The 20510-nt window shown below is 57.7% G+C and overlaps 2 protein-coding genes across 5 annotated transcripts in view; both read right to left on the bottom strand.

The window, feature by feature from the left end:
* Nucleotides 1–469: 469 nt before the first annotated feature.
* Nucleotides 470–17457, bottom strand: NHERF1 (NHERF family PDZ scaffold protein 1). The gene is made up of 6 exons (XM_016220361.2): nt 16800–17457; nt 6124–6285; nt 4981–5134; nt 2709–2749; nt 1517–1606; nt 470–1310 (listed from the first exon to the last, which is right to left on the bottom strand). The coding sequence occupies exons 1-6, from the start codon at nt 17259–17261 to the stop codon at nt 1122–1124; spliced, it is 1098 nt and encodes a 365-aa protein (XP_016075847.2). The 5' UTR covers nt 17262–17457; the 3' UTR covers nt 470–1121.
* A 2622-nt stretch (nt 17458–20079) lies between these two features.
* Nucleotides 20080–20510, bottom strand: part of RAB37 (RAB37, member RAS oncogene family) — a 42970-nt gene continuing 42539 nt past the window's right edge. For all 4 annotated transcript variants that reach the window (XM_087825682.1, XM_016220352.2, XM_016220351.2 and 1 more), the window contains 2 exons: nt 20365–20441; nt 20080–20185 (listed from right to left, as the gene is read on the bottom strand). In XM_087825682.1, the coding sequence (XP_087681808.1) occupies nt 20080–20185; nt 20365–20441 (183 nt within the window). The remainder of the gene's footprint in view (nt 20186–20364; nt 20442–20510) is intronic.

Raw genomic sequence — 20510 nt, 5'->3', positions numbered from 1 at the left:
AAGAGTGTATTTGGCGCCAGCTCAGGCCACGCCTAGGAATCCTGCACCCCACTGGCTGAGGGCGGAAGGATGAAAGCCAAGTCTTCACGTTCCCAATCAGGCTCCCGCAGTTTCACGCTTTCAAGCTCCTGGACTCTTGAGCCCTCAGCAGGTGCCCTGGGCTCCTATTTCCCTGGATTAACGTCTGGAAAGGGCCCCAGCCCTATTGTGCCTGTGCAAAAGGACCACCAGGGGAAGCACCAGGAAGCTGGCTGGGTAGGGCCCCCAGGACAGTTAGAGACAGGCCCGGGGCCTTTGGTTAAAGTTACCCACCTCCCACTCCCAGGCTTGGGGCCCCAGGGAGCCCTGGGCCATCCTCTCCCTCCAGCTGTGCCCTACCCTCTCAGCCAGAGGCCACCCTGGGAACACAGGTTTGCCATTTCTCAAAGCCATGAGGACAGAGCTCTAAAAGAAGACACAGAGGCTGAGGCAGTTTGGAGAAACCAGTTGAATTTCTGATGGAGTTTCCTTACAATGGTGGTGCCTGGCCCAGGGCTGGCAGGGCCAACACTTCCCCCACCTGCCAGGGTTTCTGTGGTGGGAGTAGAAACAACAAAAATTTAAGGCTGAGGCAGCTGCTATGTCCTGGAGGCGGCAACCTGGAAAATCATGTTAATCAGGAGACAAAAATCCCTCTACTCTGCGATACTGCGCTCAAAAAAATCAACCGAACAAAGCTGCCCAACCCGCAGCTCTTGGGATGCTGTGGCTGCTGCAACCCCAGTCCTTGACCAACCCTAGGCCCAGTCATCACTTGGGGTGATGAGCTCTCGCCTGGTCCCTGGATCCTTGCTAGGTGCAGGTCCCAGTGATGTCCCAGGTGAGGGGCAAGGGGACACCAGGGAGGCTGTGCACTCAGGAAGAGGTGGACAGTCTGCTTTCTGATTGGGGTAGGACAGAAAAACATTCACTTTCCCTGAGATGAGGGAAGAACACGGTTCTCAAGAAGAATCAGATTTGCCAAGGGGAGATGCTGGTGCTGATTTGTTTGTCATTCAGGGGTCAGTGGGGAGGAGGGGGAGGGAAGGAGGTGGGGGAGAAGGCCTAGCCCCTCCAGCTTCCTCGGTGGCTGGGGGAGGTGCTCAGAGGTTGCTGAAGAGTTCGTTTTTCTTGCTCCAGTCCATCTGCGGGGCCCGTTTGTTGCTGCGCTTCTGGTGGGCCCTCTCTTTGGCCACGGCCAGGGAGATGTTGAAGTCCGGAATGGGGTCGGAAGAGGAGGAGGAGGAGGGGGCTGCGGAGTCCTGTTTCTTGGGGCTGTCTTGGGAATTCAGCTGCGAAGAGGAGGGGAAGGTAAAGAGCGGGAGTCAGTGTCTGCGAGGCGAGAAGGCTCCCTTGGGGCAGAGCCCAGGGAAGCCAGGTCAGAACAGAACGTGGCTCAACATGTGTTCTGAATCAGGCTGGTGTGCCAGGCATGTGTGTGGCCTGGGAATGGGGTGCCAGTAACCCAGCGCCACCCCTGGCCCACCCACCGGCCTACCTCCTCGCTGGTATCGCTGGAGGTGGACCGCGCCAGGGCTGGCCTGGGGTTCTCGGAGGCCACCTCCACCAGGGCTTCACGACTGTTCTCCTGTTGGAGGGAGGACAGGGGTGGGTTGGTGGGGATGGGTCAGGGAAGTCGTGAGCAGGAAAGGGAGATTGCAGGGAAGACAGGTGCCTTGTCTGAGAACTCCCACTTGAGCCCTTGCCACCCACCGACAGAGCCTGCCTGGGGCCCTCAGGGGACTTGCATTGTTACATTTTTCCAAGGATCAGGGGAGCCTGGTCCCAGGCTGGGACGGACCATGAGGGATTAGCTGAACTGCCCACTCCCCCATCCTCCCAATGAGCCTTCAGGACTGACCTGCCTTTTGGGCCAGTGACAAAGGAGAGGTCCCTGGGGCATGGGGATACTGGGGGCCTCGACCTGGCACAGGAGACCGCTGTGGTGCTCCCTGAATCTCCCATGGTCCACCTGACTATTTACTTGGACTTGACCCAGGAATCTTGAAACTGTGACCCCAAAGCAGCCAAGAAGGGCTTCAGAGGATTAAGGTGGATGTGGTTTTGCACCCACAGGTGGAGTGAGAGGTTCAGGTGGTCCAGGGCCACCCCCTGCTGTGTCCCCCCCAGCAGGAGGCCCAGGGGCAGGGGCGACTGAGCAGACCCTGCAGAGCTTCGCCCTGTGGTCAGTCTATCCCAGAGCCAAGGCCTTAGCCTGGCGCTCAGCCCCTGCCTGGGTTCCTCTGGCCTCGGCTGGCACTGTGCCCTGCCATCTCTTCCCCAGCCTCTACTGCCTTCCCTTCCCTCCTGCCTGGAAGGGAGGAGGGGTGGAGGGGCAGAGAGGCTTTGTCTTCCAACCCGGACTGGAAGTAGCTGGGCAGCGTGTGGCCAGACACTGCAGCTCTGTTCTTGGGGGGAGAATGGCCTCTTCTGTGCGGTGGCGGTTGGAGGCGGGGCTTGGCACCCAGGATGGCGGGCTGCAGAGGAGCATGCCAGGCCTCTTCCCCGGACAGCCTGGCTCCCAAGAGGGGGCCGAGGGGACGCTGGCAGGTACAGAGCGTGGAATTCTGGAGGGAGTAGCTTGGAAACTGGAGTTTCAACCTGAGCCAGGTCGTCGTCCTCCCAACCATGCCACCTTCCACCCTTCCCTGCAGCCCCCAGGCTGGGAGCAGTTAGGGGTCTGCTTTTACCTTCTGGATCTCCCCATTGGTAAAGGGCTCAGGCAAGGGACCTGGTGGAAGAAAAAAGCAGAGGTGAGTCCAGGAGCTCTGGGGAACTGGGACGGGGAGAGCATGGAGGAGGGAAGAGGTGTGGGGCTGGGAAGCTGTCTTGTTCCCTGGGTCAGTATTTAAAAGTCCCTTGACTGCAACCCATTGTAAATGCGGCTGACATTCTGACGACCAGGCACACACAGACTGCGTGAGTATAAAGAGTTTCACAAAACAACCTGCCCTTACCACAACCCCCAGACCCAACCCTCCCTGCATCACAACGCTCTCTGGTATTTTCTACTCGCTTTCATTAAAAAGCATACGCTGGTTCCTGCCTGCTACATTCATCTTACGAGCCACTGATGGCCAATGAGCTGTGTGAGAAAAGCACTGTCCCAGGTGAGGCTGAAATTCCCCGCTGGCTGCCTCAGAACCACCAGCGAGGCTGTCAGGAATGCAGATTCCTGGGCCTGGGCACCAGGGCCTCTGATCCAATGGGGCTGAGGTGGCCCAGGAACCAGTATGTTCCAAGGGCTTCCTAGGTGATGGTGGTGCCACTAGAATGAGAACCACACCCAGGCTGTGGTTAGGACCTGCCTCGGCTGAAAGGGAAAATAATCCCAACTCCTCCTGGCCACTGTGGAGATGAGGACAGGAGGGCTCAGCCAGTGTCCCAGCCAATGGGAAACCTGCTGGTGGCGGCAGGGTCAGGGGTCACCCTCACTGGGCTCACTCAGGCCAGAGGCCCCACGTGACTGCAAGGGAGGCTGTCCCACCGCTGGGGACTGGTCAGCCTGGGTGGGTTTCTTCTGAACTTTGCTTTAACATCAACATACATCGTTCCCCCCACCCTGGACCAGGGGCCGGGCAGTCAGGTGTACCTGACTCTCACCTTTTCCTCCCTTTCAACACCCTCCGCCTTCCCACGGTGGCTCGGCAGGGGACTGCTAGGACATAGGGACACTCACTCTCCCACTGCCCCCAAGCCAGCTGAATGGGTAGAAGACACCATCCTGGAGAAACCAGGAGGGACAGTGGGGAGGAGACCTGTCCCTGGGCCTCTTCCAGTGCAGGTCCTCTGGGGAGGGGCTGCAGTCACCCTAGTTCTCAGGGCCCCTCCCACCCAGACAGGGACAGAGAGGGAGGAAGGTGAGGGCTGGTGGTGAGGGGAGGAGGCTGCTGGAGGAGGCAGGGGGAGGCATCTGAGGAGCTGAGTGGAATCCAGGCCTCTGCTGATTCTTCCTCATGTCATGTTCCCAAGAGCAAGGCTTCTCTGGGCCTCAGTTTCCCCCTCACTGAGGAAGGGGATTATCTGTGTTATCTGGTTTCCATGAACTTGGGAGACAAGGGTAAGGCGGCATCCCAGCTCCCATGCTGAGTTTACCAGGGACTTCCAACTAACGCATTCCCCCCCTTCCAGCAACGCCCAGCAAGCTAGATTGGGCTAGATAGGGATGGGGTCTCCCCATTAGGCCCCTCCAACTAGGGATCTAAGCCTATGTTAGGACCTTTTTGTGGACCCCCCCCACACAAAGCAGGACCAAAGAGGTTCCTTCTCTGCCCCTGATTCCCCCCCCCCCCGCCAGCTCCCCCTGCCATCTGCCCAGGGAGAAAGCCCAGACCAGGGAGCAGAGTGATGCTTAACTCCTCCCTGCCCTGCTGTAGCAGCCCTGCCCCCTGTTTAGCTTGGGCTTGGGCAAGAGGAGGTACCAGGCTTGGCAGAGTGATGGTGGGGGATGGGGAGGACAGGGGCCCAGGGACCAAGGGGGGACCCACTGCTTTCTACAGCCAGCAAGCCTGGGTTTCCAAGACAACCTGAGAAGGGAAGGGGAGCACTGGGCCCCTGTCATTGGACTCTGATCTGACCAAGCAAAGGCTGGAGGCCTCCCAGAGTTAACCCTTTCCTTGCATCAGCCCTGCCCTGAGAATGTGCTGGGGTGGCAGAGCTAGGCCTCCCTTTGGTGCTACAGCTTTGGCCCAGGAATCAGCAGCTCTGCCCCATCTCACCATCCCTTGGGCCAGCTTACCCCTTACATATGCCATCCTCAGAAACCTAACGCTGATCCCTGCTTCCTGTCCTGACACTAGCTAGGGCTTACTCTCTCCCAACCCACCCCCCTGGCCTCCCTTGAGGAGATGGAGGGAGCATCGAAGCAGGAAGCTGTCCCCCTCACCTGGGACACAGTCCAGGTCTAGAACTCTGGCCAACATCCCCGGACTTGGGGGCCTCCAGCCACCCCACCCAGCTCACCGTTCAGGTGCTCGTGCGATGGGATCACTTTGCATTTCTTGAAGAATTCATCAGTCTCCTTGTCCACCACCAGCAGCTTGGTCTCGTCGCCACCAGCCTTGATGGCAGATACCACATCCCCATGCTGTTTGCCCTCCATGCAGACCCCGTTCACCTGTGGGTGGGGGTGTGGTTACCAGCACAGGTCTCGGTTCTGGGGGGTAGGGTGAGGAGGTACCAGTGGTCCTCTTTGTCCTTGGCCATTCAGCAATCTAGGGACACTGACTCCACCTTGTCTGTAGAGTTCTGAACGAGCCAAGTGGTCCTCCGTCCTCCCACTTTATAGTCAGACAAGAGGCAGGACACATGGGAAAAACCAAAGAAAATATCCAGACCAGACTATGCAAACACAGCTGGGACAGACGGAACGGGAAAGGTCTGGAGACCTGGGAAAGATCTGGAGGCCCAGCTTCTCTACGGACTTGTTGTCCGACTTCCCTCTCTGGGCCTTGGCTTGCTCACATGTAAAATGAGAAGTCTTGCCCGGCTGGGCGTGGCTCAGCAGTTGAGCATCGACCTAGGATCCAGGAGATCCCGGTTCGAATCCCGGTCAGGGCACACGCCGGGTTGCGGGCTCGATCCCCAGTCGGGGATGTGCAGGAGGCAGCCGAGCAATGACTCTCTCATCATTGATGTTTCTCTCTCTCTCTTTCCCTTCCTTTCTCTGAAATCAATAAAAAGATATATTAAAAAAAAAAAGAGAGAAAAGTCTTGAGAGAGCTGATCTTCTAGCTCAAAGGTTCTAAGACTGAAATTCTGGGACTGCCCAAGGCATTTGGTTTCCGTTTCCCCTCCGCCTAATAGCCTCAGTGGGGAGAAGGGTTTCATCCCTCTGCTCCACCCCTGTGCCTGACATGGAGGACGCAGGTGGCAGGAGCCTCTAGGGATGGCCCGGATGTCTACCCAGATCGAGGGTGAATCATGAACTACCAAGTGTGTCTGCTCAGTGAGGAAGAGCCCAGGGGAGGTGGGAGTGGAGAGGGAGTCAGTTCCTTTGCCTACCCACCTGCCCACCCACCATCCCTCCCTCCCTCCAGCCCCAGCTGTGTGCATGTGGGGAGGTGTCAGGAAGGAGGGACCTGGGGAGAAGGTGAGAGGCATTACCTCCACGATACGGTCCTGGGCCTGGAGCCCCGAGGCCTCGGCAGGCGAGTCTGGGTCCACTGACCGGATGAACTGGCCTGGCTTGGACTTGTCGCTATGCAGGTTGAAGCCATAGCCGTTGGGACCCCTCTTCATGGCACAGAGCCGAGGCCGAAGCTCACGCTGTGGGGACAATGCAGGGTCCATGTCATTCCACAGTGTCCTTGGTCCCACTCTCCCTGCCCTGTGCCTGACTCCAGCTCCCATAAGATCCGGTAACAGGCAAATCTGCTGAGATCCTACCCAGCAACCAAGAGAATGCTGGCTGGGGAGGCAGAGGACCTGCATGGAGATCCTGCCTTGCAGGGAACTGCCTGGGTTACCCTGGGCAACAAGGCCGCTCTCCAAGCCTCAGTTTCCTCTTCTGGCAAATGAGAAGTGGGGACAGTTAGCTCAAGTCCCTCCCCTGTGACATTCTAAGGTTGTGTTATTTTGATTGAGCCATTGGTAGGAAAGACAAGGTAGCAGTCTGGCCCTCCTGGGGGGTGACAGGTGGCACACCTGCCAGCCTGGCTGGGTGCCTGAGACATGGGATGGGGAACCCTAGCCTCTGTACAGAAAACTGTTTCAGTGGAGTATCTGAGTGCTCATGAGAAATCTGCCCGAGCCCTTTCCATAGGCCACCCTGTCCAGGCCATGGCCATAGCCACCCTGGGCTCCCTTCAGCACACCCTGCTTTCAGGGCCCCTTCCCTGTTCAGGCTCCTGTCTGCAGCAGAGAGGGGCCAGTGTTTACTGAAAGCTGGTCACCTGTTTACAGTAAAGCCTTTCCTCACCCAGGCTCCCATCTCTCCCCGACCAAGTCAAGTGGCCTATCCAAAGGGAGCCGGGGGGGCCAATGACCACAGACCAGGGGGAGGCACAGCTGGGGTCCTGGACAGGACAAGAACCCCACTGGCAGAACCAAGACTGGTCTAGCCAAGAATAACAGAACCTCAGAGATCCTGCTGGTCCCAAGGTGCACTCAGACACTCAGCTGGAACAATCTCACCACCCTGGGTCCACCTTAAGCAGCTGAGCTTAGCGGCTGCAGCCCTGGGACACAAGTACACGACGGAGGGAATCCGGGTGTCAGTGGGCAGGAAACCAAAGCCAGAGCACCCGACTGACTTGGGGTCCTTCTCCCCCTCCTCCCAAGCCTGGGGAAGGACCACAGCAGCCAGCCGATGAGCTCTGGGTCACCCCTGGACACCAGGCCATGAGCAAGGGCTAGAGTCAAGGTCCTGGCCCAGATTCCAGCTTCCTCACTGTGTAACCTGGGCAGTAATTTCCTTTTCAGAGCCTCAGGTTCCTCCCTGAGACCACTCTTAAGCGCCACCTGTCTCCCAGGGTTGCTGTGAGGCAGCGAGGTAATTAACATACAAGGGGACACTTGACAAGTGTGAAATCCCTGTGCACTCGCAGACTTTCCCACTGTTGTGAATGGTAGCAAATAGTCAAATGAAAGTGAGATTCTGGGGCTTTGGGTGGGGTGCCAGGTTACACTGAAACCCCAGTCCCCAGCTGGGAGTGGAGGAGGCAAGGGGGGTTTACAGCCACCTGTCCTGTCCCAACCTGCCAGCCCCAGGAGGCAGGCTGAGTCCCCACCTCCACTCTCACGGGGGTGGGGGTGGGGGTGGGGGTGGTGAACGTGGCAGGAGAGGGTGACTGCCTTCCTTTCAATGCTGGGGTGGGTCTTTCTGTGCTTCAGGATGTTGACGGGGAGCGTGGAGCGGCCAAGACAGGAAGGATGATTGACAGGTGGGCCTCTGGGTACCCTAATCTGGGCTAGACGCCCCAGGGCCCCCCTTCTCCCAAGTTCTCCTCCTCCGGTTCCTCCCAGCAGGGCCCACACCAGCTCGCCCAGCTGATGCCTGCGTATCCGGCCAGCACAACCCTCTGGGATCTTGTTCCGGGTGTAAGACAGGCTCTTCTCCCCTCAAGCTAATCCCTCCGCAAAGCTGCCAGCCGGTCCTCCCCCGGGCCAGGTGAGCAGAACAGGTCTGACCAGCTGCCACCACCTGGGCAGGCTCAGCTTTCTGCCCCAGCCAGGCTCAGCTCCACAGTGGCCCAGAGAACGTGGGGAAGGAGGGGGCAGCTCCGATGTCTCCGCCTCCCCTCACTCCAAACAGCCTTCCATAGCAACCTGGATGGGGCTGGTGACCCCCATCTTCAAGATGGGGAAACTGAGGCTCGAGATGTCGTGACCACAGCCTGCCTGATATCATGCCCACTGCCTGCCTGATGTTACTCGGCTTTACAGCAGAGCCAGAATGCCAACCCTGTTTGACTTGGAACCTGTGTTCCTTCCACCATTGTTGGGCTGGCACTTAAAGAACAAATCCACACTGGGAGGAGGCCCCCTTGGAGCTGAGGCCTCAGCAGGCGTCACAAACACTGAACTAGCTCTTCCTAAGGTGCCTGCAGCCTCTGCTGGGAGGGGCTTGGGTACTGATGAAACCACAGCCTTCCTTCCGGATGCTCAAAAGATCTCTTGCAGCCAGAGCTAAGCCTGAGCTTGGGACAGGCAACGATAGGGACAGTGAGCAGGCCTGTTCTGGGCTGTGGCTGGACCTGGGCAGGGGAGCAGCTTGGGTGCTCTCTGGCTGGCAAAGCCACACTACCAGCCCCAAGTGTCTGTGCTGCGGGCTCTCCTACTGAACCTCAGTTTCACCCCAGCACCCCTTGCCTGGTGACCTGTCCTTAAAGCTAGAGGGCCAGCACCAAGCCACGAGATGGAAGAAATAGAGGATCTAGGGGCTCAGGGCCCTGCTGCTTCCTTCCCCTGCGCTGGGACGTGCTCATTGCCCTCTGGGGGTGGCTGGTCGGGGGTACAGGAACCCCAGGTAGTTTTCTGAAGTATTCAGACACCTAAAGAGCCCCATCTTGCATCCTCCTTCGCAAGCCCCCACAGGCTCCTTCCCTTTGGCGGGAAGGGGTGAGGGCCTAGCATTCTTCCAGGGAGACCAGCCCTGTTTCTCTCCGCCCCTCCCCCAGCTGTCTCCGGGAGGTGTCACCGCCAGCTGCTGAGTCAGCCCAGTCCGTTCTGGGTGGAGGCTGGTGCTGACAGCAGGAGTCCCTGGGGGCCGCTTCCCTGGGGTCTGTGGGGCCGGCCCAGCACTGAGAAAAGAAGACAGGGAGGGGTCAGGTACCAGAAGCTGGGACACCACTGCTCCTGGGCCTGCATCCAGAACTGGGGCAGAGCCTGGGGAAGTGGGTAAATGGCAAGTTCAGGCCATCATGGGCCTGCTGGTGGCCCAAGGAGGTCAGGAGGAGCCTCGTGCCAGCGTTTGAGGGGTTTAGAGCTGGGGTAAGGGGTCGCTACAAGGGGAGCATGGCCCCAGGGTGCTCAGAGCCTCAGGCAGGACTCCCAGTGGGGAGGAAGCGCAGAGTAAAGTCGGGGTCTGCTCAGCGAGGAGCCTGGTGGGGAATGGGAAGCAAGAGGCGGAGCGAGAGGCAGTGCTGGCCCACGGGCAAAGCAAATGGCAACGCAAACGGGCTGGAGTGGCGGGGGCTGGATGAGTCTGAGTTGCTCACTTCCAGAAAACACCAGACCCACTTTCTGGAAAAGACCCTGCCAGGAGAGCTGCCTCCAGGCTCCTGGGGCCTTCTCCCCACTCTCAGGTTCTCTGGCTGTTCCAAATCCTATTCCAGGCCTGCCGAGGCTGCCCTCCTCCAGCCCCTCCTCTCCCCCAGGGAGCCCAGCCCCACCCCAAGTGGCCGCCCAGTCACCTCCACCCACGCAGCCCAGGGAGCGGACAGCGGGCACGGAATTCAATAGGCACCACCAGCAGCCACCTGGAAAGCTGGGGAAAGTCGATACCCTAATCCCAGTGACTGTCTCTGGGGATCAGGCCCAGGGCCGCTCCCTGCTCCTGCTCCGGGAGGATGGCTGGGGGGCCAACGCCCCACTGGGCCTGGCCCCTCCCTGGCCGGTGCCATGGTGAGGAGCCTTATAGAAAAGGGCCAGGCTGCTTCCAGCAAGGGGCGGGCAGGAGGAGCAGGGAGACTACCAGGTGGCTGAGACAATGGCAGTGACCCTCACCTCCCCAGACTGCCCAGCCCCAGCCCAGCCCCAGCCCAGGAGGGCTCTTGTTTATACGCCCTGCAGCTTCACACAAAGGAATTAGCCCCAACCACAGGGTGGGTGAGGAGATGGGGTGGGGGAAGGGGGGGGCCTGGCTATTCTTGTGTGTGTGTGTGGGGGGGGGGTAGAAGGTGTGCTGGGGCTAAGGAACCAGGCTGCCCTGGGAGGAAGCTCAGTCCATTCCAGGGCACTCTGGAGACATAAGCTTGTGTCTGGTGCCAGCTCTTCAAGGAAGCCAGGATGGAGAGAGTTGGCCCTGCCTGGGGTGACGTGTGACTGGGGAAATGGGGCCATTGTCCTTAAGGCAGGCTGGGAAGTGACCAGGAGCTCAGGCCACTGGCGAGTGTCCACAGCTCTAGACTGAAGGGACCCTCTCCTCACCTGAGGGGAGGTATGGAAGGCTTGGCTGCCACTGACCTGCCCTCCCGCCCCGATGTAGCTCCATTTCACCCACAGGACTGCCCCGCCTGTGCAGGCTAAGGAATGTCAGACACCTCCATTTGTAAAAAGGGAGCTGATCCTCACCCTTGATCCTGAACGTCCTGTTTCTCAGTGGAGAGACACTCTCCGGAGCCCAGTAGGGTGGGATCCAGGAGGCAAACTTGAGCTAAAGTGGGGGCTACTTCTCCAATAACCCCAAGTAGGGGCCCTGAGCCAGATCCCCCTTCCAGCTCTTTTCTCCTAGTGCTATCCAGAGACCCACCTGAGGGAGTTTGGCTCAGGTCTCCCCAGGGCTGGGCAAGGCTGGGATGGAGCAGACTGGTACGTGGGCTGCTGCCTACCTGGAGACATTCCAGGCTGGCCACCCCATGCCTGCCTGCCCAGCAGGCGCTCCGCCATCAGCCCTCCTGATCCCTCACCCTCCTCCCAGAAGTCACTGGATTTAACTCCTATGGGCTGTCCCAAGAAGCTACTTGTAAGAACCTTCAGGGAGCTTGTGAAATTGGAGCTCTACTGAAATAACAAATAGCAGGTACTGTTTACTGAGCACTTACTATGTGCCAAACACCACACTAGGGCTTTATGTGCATTTTCTCATTAAATCCCAATTATAACCCTGCAAGGAAGGTGTTATTGCCCTCATTTCACAGATGAAGACGCTCAGGTTCAAAAAGAGAACATGTAAATTGCTTCAGTACACATAGCTATAGGAGGAGGCAGGCCCTGAACTCAGATCTAGACCAGTGCTATCCAATAGATACATAATGCCAGTCATGTAGGTGTCGAAGGAAAAAACCCACAGGCCCAATATGGCATCACTCATGCTAATAACTCATGATACCACACCTAGACTTAATACCTGATCTAATTGCAGTTTCAACCTCTCCAAGAAATATAATCTTAATCCATCAGTCTGGAATTTTCCAGGCAAGCCCCAGTACAGTAATCTGTCACATGGGCCCTCTCCCCACTGAAGAAGCAGCAATCTGCAGGATAAAAACTCTTCCCCCCAAAAAGATGGCAGGCCTCAAAATAATCCTTTCTTTTCTTTTGTCAATAGTTCCTTTGCCCCATCCTTCCTCTTATAAAGTCCTTCCATTTTGTTCAATCCCTCTCGGTGAGCCTTCTAGTTTCTGGATGAACTGCTGTGTTTCGTGAGCTGCTTTTTAAAAATTTATTGGGGTGACATTGGTTAATAAAATTATGTAAGTTTCAGGTGTATAATTCTATAATACATCATCTGTATATTGTATTGTGTGTTCACCACCCCATGAATCACTTAATAAAGCCAATTTGACCTTCAAATTTACTTAGTTGAATTTTATATTTTAACATAAGTAATTAAAAATTTTCTATTAGCCACATTAAAAAGTAAATAGAAACAAGAGAAATCAATTGAAGTATGTTTTAACACAATACATCCAAAACATTATCATTTCACCATTTAATCCATTTAAAAGGTTATTAATGGGCTATTTTACATCATTTTATTTGTACTAAGTCTTCAAAATCTGGTTGGCATTTTACACTTACAGCACATTTCAAGTACTAAGAGTCACATGTAGCCAGTGGCTGTGGCAATGGCCTGCTTGGATCCTGGAGGTCTCACTCTCAATCACTTGGCTGTCAGTCCCAAACACTCTTCTATATCCCCACCTATGACCTTACAGCAGGGCACAAGGAGAGATAGGAGCTCAGTCACACAGGAGAGAGCAGCACTTGGGACCTGGAACTCAGGGAATCTGTATTACTTGCTCTTTGCTAGGGCAGGAATCTATACATTGCCTAGGAGTCTAGGGACATGGTTGGTTGTCCTATCCCTAAGGATGGGGAAAGGAAGGCCAAGGCCAACAGTCTAGCTTAGCCTCCTGGGAAGCCCTTTGTACTTCAGGATAGGTCAGAGATAGCAAGGGTGGATTCTTAGGACCTGAGGGTGAAGGTAGAGACTTAGTCACCACACTCCCTGCCCAGCCCATCACAGGAGAAGGGCAGGATGGGGCCAGAAGCCTGTCCCTTCTACGTGGAGATGTTCTATTAGGTGCTTGAAGGACACTGTTGGGGACAGGAGCTCCTGGGAGTCCTGGCACAAAGGGCTCAATTACCTGGACCCTTATAGGGAGATGGTTCAAGTAGCCTGAATTTATACCACTGTGATGGGCAGAGACACCCAGCTGGAGAGTCAGGCCCCCAAAGCACAACTCAAATGTGTGGCCCAATGGATATGCAGGCAGACACTGGAGTCCAAGCAAGCTGGGTTCCAAGACACACCCCTGAAAGTAAGAACCAGTGCTATACTAGGGGAGAAAGAGCCCCCAAAACATGGCTTAGGAGGAGGAACCAACGCAGGAAAGATCACGTACCCTGTCCATTTCAAATCCAAACATCCTGCAGCTCAAACCCTGGCTGTCCTCCCAGAAATGGGGAAAAGGGTGCTAGGCTGCCAGATAACTGTGTCCACCCACCCACCTTGTTACTCGGGGTGCCTGCACCACCTTTGCCTCTGGAATCAGGGTTAGGTCCAGTGGGAACCCACCCCAAGCTGGCACTTATACCCCCACACCCCACCCTTGAATTCTCACAGCAACCCTGGGTGCTGGGGTCCCATTTCAGAGAGGTAGAAGCTGAGGCTTGCAGGGAACTATGGACAATTAGGGGCCCAGAGCCAGTGGCTCACAGAGCTGACCCCAAAACCCAGACTTTTGGCTTTCTAATTTTCAAATGGAAGCTGCTAGTAGGCAAGAAAAAGGAGTGGGTAGGTTCTTTCTGGAATTCTGATCTCTGGGTGTATTTGAGGTGTCAACAGGCCCAGGTGTGCTCGACTGAGATGACTTAGGACAAAGGTCCCTGGTGGCTGTTATGCATCCATTCACTAATTCAAAAAATTTGATTGAGCCCCTCCCTACTGTGCCAGGCACAGTGCCGGGGATATAAACACACATAAGCCAAGGTGTTGCCCTGGGGACTCACCAAGCAGTGATAGATCATAAACAGGAGTCCAATCCTGTGGTTTAGAGCAATAAAAGATGTAAGCAATAAAAGATGTAAGCACAGGAGGAGGTGAGGACAGGATCCTTGGGAAGCAAGTGGCTCTGGAGAGTGCGCCCCACAGAGAAGGAGGCTGAAGGGGACCAGGTGTGAAGGTTCAAAGGCCAAGGAGCACTGTGTACTAGAGGGGAATTTGGACCCTTGGTGTGGTGGACATGAGGGGAGGTGGGGAGCGAAGGCTGCCAGATTATGAAGGGCTGTGGGGTATGATTATTCAATCAGAGTGACACCCCCGGCTGGGCACATACTGAGTGCCAGGTGTGGCCACAGGTGCACTTGCCTAAGGAGGGAGACACCTCCAGGGCTAGCTGCCCTATGGATGGGACAACAATCGCTGTGAAATATTTATTAATTCAAATGCCAACAACCAACGTTTACTGAGAACTTGGTGCCAGGCGCTGAGTTTAACAGACATCCTTGAATAACCCCGACAACCCTTCGAGGTAGCTGCTATCGCCCCCAACTTACATAAGAGGAAACAGGCTTAGAGAGGCTGAGAGGTGGCCCAGCTAGTGCAGCTGAGCTGGCTTAGGCCTGCCCGGCCGCCACGGTGAGTCCATGTGCCAGGCGCCAGGGTCAAGGGTTTAGGTCCCATCCTGTGACTGCAAGGTTGTGAGCAGGGGTGCTGCCGCCCCTCTCTCCAATGGGTGGAGGTGGGGAAAGCCACCGACAAAGGTGGCAGAGCTGCAAGTTCCCCTCCACCTCCTTCTACACCAGACTACAGGAGCCCCTCACCCCTGCCTGTATCAATCCTGACGCAGGCTGCTCTTCCCAGATGTCACCTGCCGCCCACTCCCTGCATGGCACTTTTCCAAGTAACACCTCTTTCACTTATGAGAACTAACAGAAATATCCTAACGAATGACCCCACTGAGAGGCCTCTCAGGAAAATAATTTATGTTTATTGACATTTTTTTGCAATGACAGGGTGTGTCACCTTCAAGTCCACCATACCAGATTTCAAGGGAATTTCCTACCAGAAGGATTTAACAGTGCTGACCACCTGCGCATAAGGCTAAAGGCAGTGGCTACACAGAGCTCAGATTCAAATGCCTGGGCACAAAGGAGCTCAATTCAGCATCCCATAGGGGCTCAAATAGTTTCCGTTATTTGTAAAATTCCAGAGGACAGGTATCACTGTAATCCAAGGCTCCCCATTTTACAGATGGGAGAACCAAGGCTCAGAGAAGTTCTGGTTTACTTTTTGACCTGAAACCCCAAGAGGCCTGGTGACAGTGTCCCTAGGACTAGGGGGCTGGGTTCTCCTCCCTTCTCCTGGCCTAGTGCAGTACACACAAATGCAGGTGTCCCACCACCACCTGGGGCAATCTGATTCTGTGCTAGCCAGAGAGCAGGAAGCCACGGGCTGCTGCCTTTCAGATGGCACGGGGGAGGAGGGGAGGCATGTGCTAGGTCCTCCCCCTCCCCCCGGCCCTCCCACACCCAACAGCAAAACCAAAAGGGTAATGGGAGGAGCTTGACCTGATGCAACTTTGTGTGTGGGGGCTGAGGGGGTGGCGGGTTACTTGTGCCAGTGCCAAAGTCCAAAAAAAAAGGAATGGCAAATCGATGCACAGTGCAAAGTTCAAATTGGATGTCTGCCTGGGACCAGAGGTTATGGGTTCCAACTCCCTGGTTCTCACCCCTGCCCCACCCTTGCCAATGCTGGCAAGAAGTGGGGGCCTGGTGGCCCTGGCATTCCTGGCAACCAACTCCAACTCCGCTGGACAAGGCTCCTAGTGACCTCACTTCCTCTACTTCCACTGAATCAGTTGGTCCTCTCCGGGTCCACCTTCTACCTTTAGGCTGAACTGTGCCCTTTCTCTGTCCAGAGGAGGCTCCTGCTGGCACCAGACACCTGTGCCACATGCTGCCACCAGGTGGAGAGTTAGTGCAAGCCATATGGGCCCGAGGAAGCCCACGCCCTGCCCCCCATACTCTGCACCCTGAGGCCTCCCCTTTTACTCTCTGGGGACGGAGGGCTCAGCACAGTCTACCGCCAAACCGTCCTGGCAGCACCCGATCCTGCCTGATCTCGGAAGCTAAGCAGGGTCGGGCCTGGTTAGTACTTGGATGGGAGAAGGCTCAGCACAACTCCAGCTCTGCCACTGCTCATCCTGCAGCTGACCCACGCTGGGATCGTTTTGGGAAACATTAAACATGGGTAAAAAGGCAACCAGCCTTCTTGCTGTCCAGGAGCTGGAGGGAGGCAGACGTTGCCTGGGCAAGACCACCTACCCGAAGGCGCTCTGCTGGCCCCTGCCCGGCCACTCCCTTCCCTCTCTCCCCCCCCAGCCTTATTTCTCCCTCTAGATCCTCCCTCCGGCGCCCAGATACCAGCTCGCGCTTACTCCTCACATTCCTGAGACTCATAAATCCTGGGAGGCAGAGCCGCCGCCGGCCCGCAGAGACCTCTGCACCTCCTCCCCGCGCTCCGCCCCCACATCGCCCTCGGACGGCGGGGCTTCCTCTCTTCCTTAGAAGTCACGGCGGACTCCACGAGGATGAAGTCCAGCCGGCCGAAGTTAATGATACACACACCGGCGGGCCGGAGGGGGTGCGGGGACCGCCCCGCCGCGACCCCTCCCCGCCCAGCGCCGGGGCTCCGCACGCAAACGGGGGGTTATGCCTCCGGTTCTTTGAAGTCGGGGCCGCGTTCGCTTCATCCCGGCTTCAGTTACCGCCCACGGGGGCCGTGGAGGAAGCGGGCCCCTCTGGGGAGGTTGGGAGTCGGCTGCCGGGATTAGAGGTTTCCCCAAAACACGGGAGCGGACCCCACCAACAGAACCGAGGAAGAGCGGACTGGGCTCCCTTGAGCCGCCCTCCCTCACTCCCACTTCCAATGGCCAAGGGACAAGTGGCAAAAAAGCTCGGAGTCCCAGCCCGTTGTGGAGAAGGGGCGGGGGTCGTGGGAAGCAGCCCCCAGCCCGCAACCGCCAGCGCGCCCGGGCGGCGGGCGGAAGCAGCTCCCCCCCAGAGGATCGAGTTGCAGAAAGACGGGGCGGGCGCGGGGCCGGCCGCTGGGTCTCTCCCCATCTCCCCTCACCCTCGTTCCGGACGCGCCGCGCGGCCCGGCCCCCACTTACCCGCTCGGGGTGGCTCTTCTCGGACTCGCGGGGCTCCGGCGCGGCGGCCTGCGGCTCCCTGTGGCCGCCAGCCCCCTCGGCCTCGGCGGCGGCCGGCGGCTCGGCCTGCCCCGGCCCTTCCTGGGCGCGGAGCAGCTCCTCCCGGATCGGGACGCCCAGCTTCTGCAGCCGCTCGTCCGTCTCGGGGTCGACCACCAGCAGACGCACGGCGTTGAGCGCGGCGCGGATGCGGCTCACGACCTGCTGGTGGGTCTCCTTCTCCACGTTCTCGCCGTTCACCTCCACCAGCCGGTCCCCGGCCAGCAGCCCCGCCCTCTCGGCCGGCGAGCCGGGCTCCACCAGCCGGATGAACTGGCCCACCTTGCCCTTCTCCCCGTGCAGGTGGAAGCCGTAGCCGTTCGGACCCTTCTCCAGGCAGCAGAGCCGGGGCAGGGGCGCCCCGGCCGCCGCGTCGGCGTTCATCTCGCCTTGCGACGGCTCAGCGGCGCGACGCGGGGTCCTGTCGGGAGCCGGCGACGGGACGACCCAGCCCTTTCCCTGCAGCCCGGGAAGCTGGAGGGAGCGCCGCAAGAAACCTCCGCGCGGGCGGAACGAGCAGGTGGTCCGCGAAAGGCAGCCGCGTACGGCGAGGAGCTCAAGTACGAGCGCACGGACCAATCCCCGCCCCGCGCGGCGTCTGAGCCTTCCAGAACCCGCCCCGCCCCTTTTCCCTCAGGGGGCGGGGCCGCGCCGAGGGTGTGGAGCACTCCGGACCAATCAGAGGCCACAGGCAGGGGGCGCTCTGGCCGGGTGAACGACGCTGGCCAATGAGAGCGCGCAGGGGCGGGACCGTGCGCTCCGCGCGGCGCGGGGCGGCGGGAGAAGAAAGAGGGCTCAGGAAGTGGAAGTGTTTGTTACCAAGTCGCAGGGCTCGAGGCGGGGGGCGGGGCGAGTTCCCGGTACTGGGCCGAAGGGCCCGGCGGGCTCCGTCCTGACTTCCCCCACCCGAGTGCGGCGGGCTTGGGGAGAGCCAGTCCGTGGGTAGGGGACCCTAACGTTTTAACAGCCTTGAGCCAAAACCTTGTGTGCAGCTTCGATTCGGGGGTGGGCGGGGGGCGGGAGGGGGAGGGGAGCGGAGAGCGACTGTTGCCGGGGCAACCGACCCGCCTCCGGGGCTGCGAGGTCCCGGCGGTTTTACAAAAAAGACTCATCGGAGTCGTTTGAATAACGAAGCCCTCGGTTGGTGGAGTCACTTCGCGCTGTCCCGGGACCTCCGTGTTACAGGGGCGCGTGCTCTGGTCCTCACCCGGGCAGCGTGAGGACTCAGCAGGAGACTCCACGGGGCTGCCCGCGGAAGGGGGGTCACCTGGGGCCATGGCAGGGGCATTGGCGTCAGCGTTTGACCAAAGAATTGGGGTGGGGACGGGCCGACTAGAGTCAGGTAACCAATCTCAGTTCCGTCTGCAGGGAAAGGAACCCTGGCTTTCTTCAATAAAAGAAACAATGATTAGGGCCGTAAGAGAAGCCGCCTTTCAGCTCCTTACAGATGAGCCGCTGGTCTCAGAGGCTGGGCAGCCCGTTAACGGGTAAGGTGACTAGTTGGGGACATTGAAACATGAAGATCAAATGATTTTGGCAGTTAATGACAGTTAACTCGCAGAAGTACCAACACTCCCTTCAACATGATCCCCTCTCCCGTGCGCATCTCAGAGAAGCCGTGGACAGGATGTACTTTCCAAAATACTGCAATTTAATTCTGAAAAAACAAATGCTAGAGGCCCAGAGCAGCCGGTGTGACTGGATCCCCTGTGACCTGCCTTGGGCAAGGTCAGGCTCCTCCCCGCTTGGCCTGGGAGAGGCCTGGAGAGTTGCCTTATCAGGGCCGGAGTCGGAGCTGCTGACTCTGCTCAGACAGCAAGATTTCTGCCTTGAAAGCAAATGCAGTAGCCTCAGAAATGTGCAGTGCATACCTCTTTCTCACCCCCTCTCCACTGCCCCTGGCCTGGAGAGCTGGAGTAAAGGTGCCCCTAGGCAGTGACATGTATGCATGTCTCCTGTCCCCTTCCAGTTGCTGGGGGGGGGGAGGGGGTCAGGGCTTTGGGAGATGCGACCCTGGCCCCACATAAACTCCTTGCTGCCCCTTTCCCCATGCCAGTGTTACCCACATGACCTTGTTTTGCACACATCTTAGTTAACCCAGAAATGGATGAACCTCTCATTCCCTAACCTGTCTCAGTAGGAGGGGAGATGAGGTGCCTTTGGCCCTGGGGTCTCTTTGAGAAGAAAAGGGCATGGGGCAGTCACAGGAGAGGCAGCACTTGGATTTAGGGGGTAGATGTGGAGTGAGGTTTGCTCAGGTTTTCTTCCCACCTATTCCAAGAGTTAGGGGTTTCTCTTTATCTGGCTCTTTGCCCAGTAGGAACACTACAGCTGCTTGAAGAAGTAGCCTGTGGACTGCATACCCGCCAAAGGGTTGGGACAGGAGTAGAGCCTTTTCCTCACTGTGACCTTAGGTGTCTAGGGGCATAGGCAGACAGGAAGGTAAGGCCAGGGATTCAGGGAGATCCAGAGAATAGAAACCAAATGTTTCCAAGTGCCCCATTGTGCTTGTGGGCTGGAGGAAAAGGGGTACACCTCCTGGAGGGGGGGGCTGGTAAGGCTAGAGGTAGCCAAACAGATCTAATCTCTGCTATTCTTCTCCCCCTTCCCAGGGGGGAGCTGGGCCCCTGCCCAATCGCCACATTTCTTATCTTCCCTGATTAGAGATAAGCTTTGGTTTAGCTCCCAGCACAAGGGCCCATCTTATAGGGAAGCTTGTTCCCTGGGGAGCTGGAGGAAATGAAGGCTGAGGTCTGCTTAGCCCCTCTCCAGCTGAAATGAGGGTGGGACCAGGGTCACTGCCTGCCCTCACGCCCCAGAAGTACATGTTCCTTGGTAGTGAGCTGGAGCAATACTGCCTTCATCGTGGCTAGGAGGGAGGCCCAGCCTCTGAGTCCTAGTATACACTAGAAGGCAAAGGACCACCAGCTCCCTACCTTGGTTTTCTGGTGCCCCTTTTGTGTGTGTGTGTGTTAAATTATGTATCACTAAAATGAAATATAAATATTTTACCCTCCCTAGGGATGCAGGGAAGGTACAGGAACTAGGGTAGGGGTGGAGGGTACAGCCCCCAGTTGGGAAAGGGCTGTGCACTGGGCCCCCAACTCTCTCCCCATTGGCTCAGCTGCTCAGAATCAACCAGATCTGGGGGAGAAGGCTGCATACTGTGGGCCTCTGGAGCCTTCTCTGAGCCCCTTGGGATTCACAAGAAGGAGCAACAGCTGGGCCGCTTCTTCTGGGACTCCACGTAGTCTCGGATCTGGAAGCTGGGTTCGTCAGCCTGCTGCCTGGCTCTGTATTTCAGCTCCCTTGAGGAAGAAACAATGGGCTGGGCAGGGAGCAAGGTGCAGAGCATCCTCCCCTCTCCCATGGCCTGGGCAAATGGACCTCAGAAGGCGCTGAGGGCTGGGCCAGAGGTCAGGCCCTACTGGGTTCCCAGATGGTGCCACCCTGCCCTGCATGGTTCCTTTCCCTGCTCAGCTCTCACTTGGCAATGGCCAGAAAGGCTAACTCCACGTTCATGCCTGTCTTGGCGCTGGTCTCCATGAAGGGAACTCCGTACTCCTGCCAGGGAAAGAGTGTCCTCAGAGCCAGCCTCTGGTTGCCACCACCCATCACCCTGCCCACAGGCAG

The sequence above is a fragment of the Miniopterus natalensis genome, chromosome 17 (assembly GCF_054644295.1).
Source record: "Miniopterus natalensis isolate mMinNat1 chromosome 17, mMinNat1.hap1, whole genome shotgun sequence".
Classification (NCBI taxonomy): Eukaryota; Metazoa; Chordata; class Mammalia; order Chiroptera; family Miniopteridae; genus Miniopterus; species Miniopterus natalensis.
Note: the sequence above shows the minus strand (reverse complement) of the source record. Positions and strands in the feature narration are given on the sequence as shown.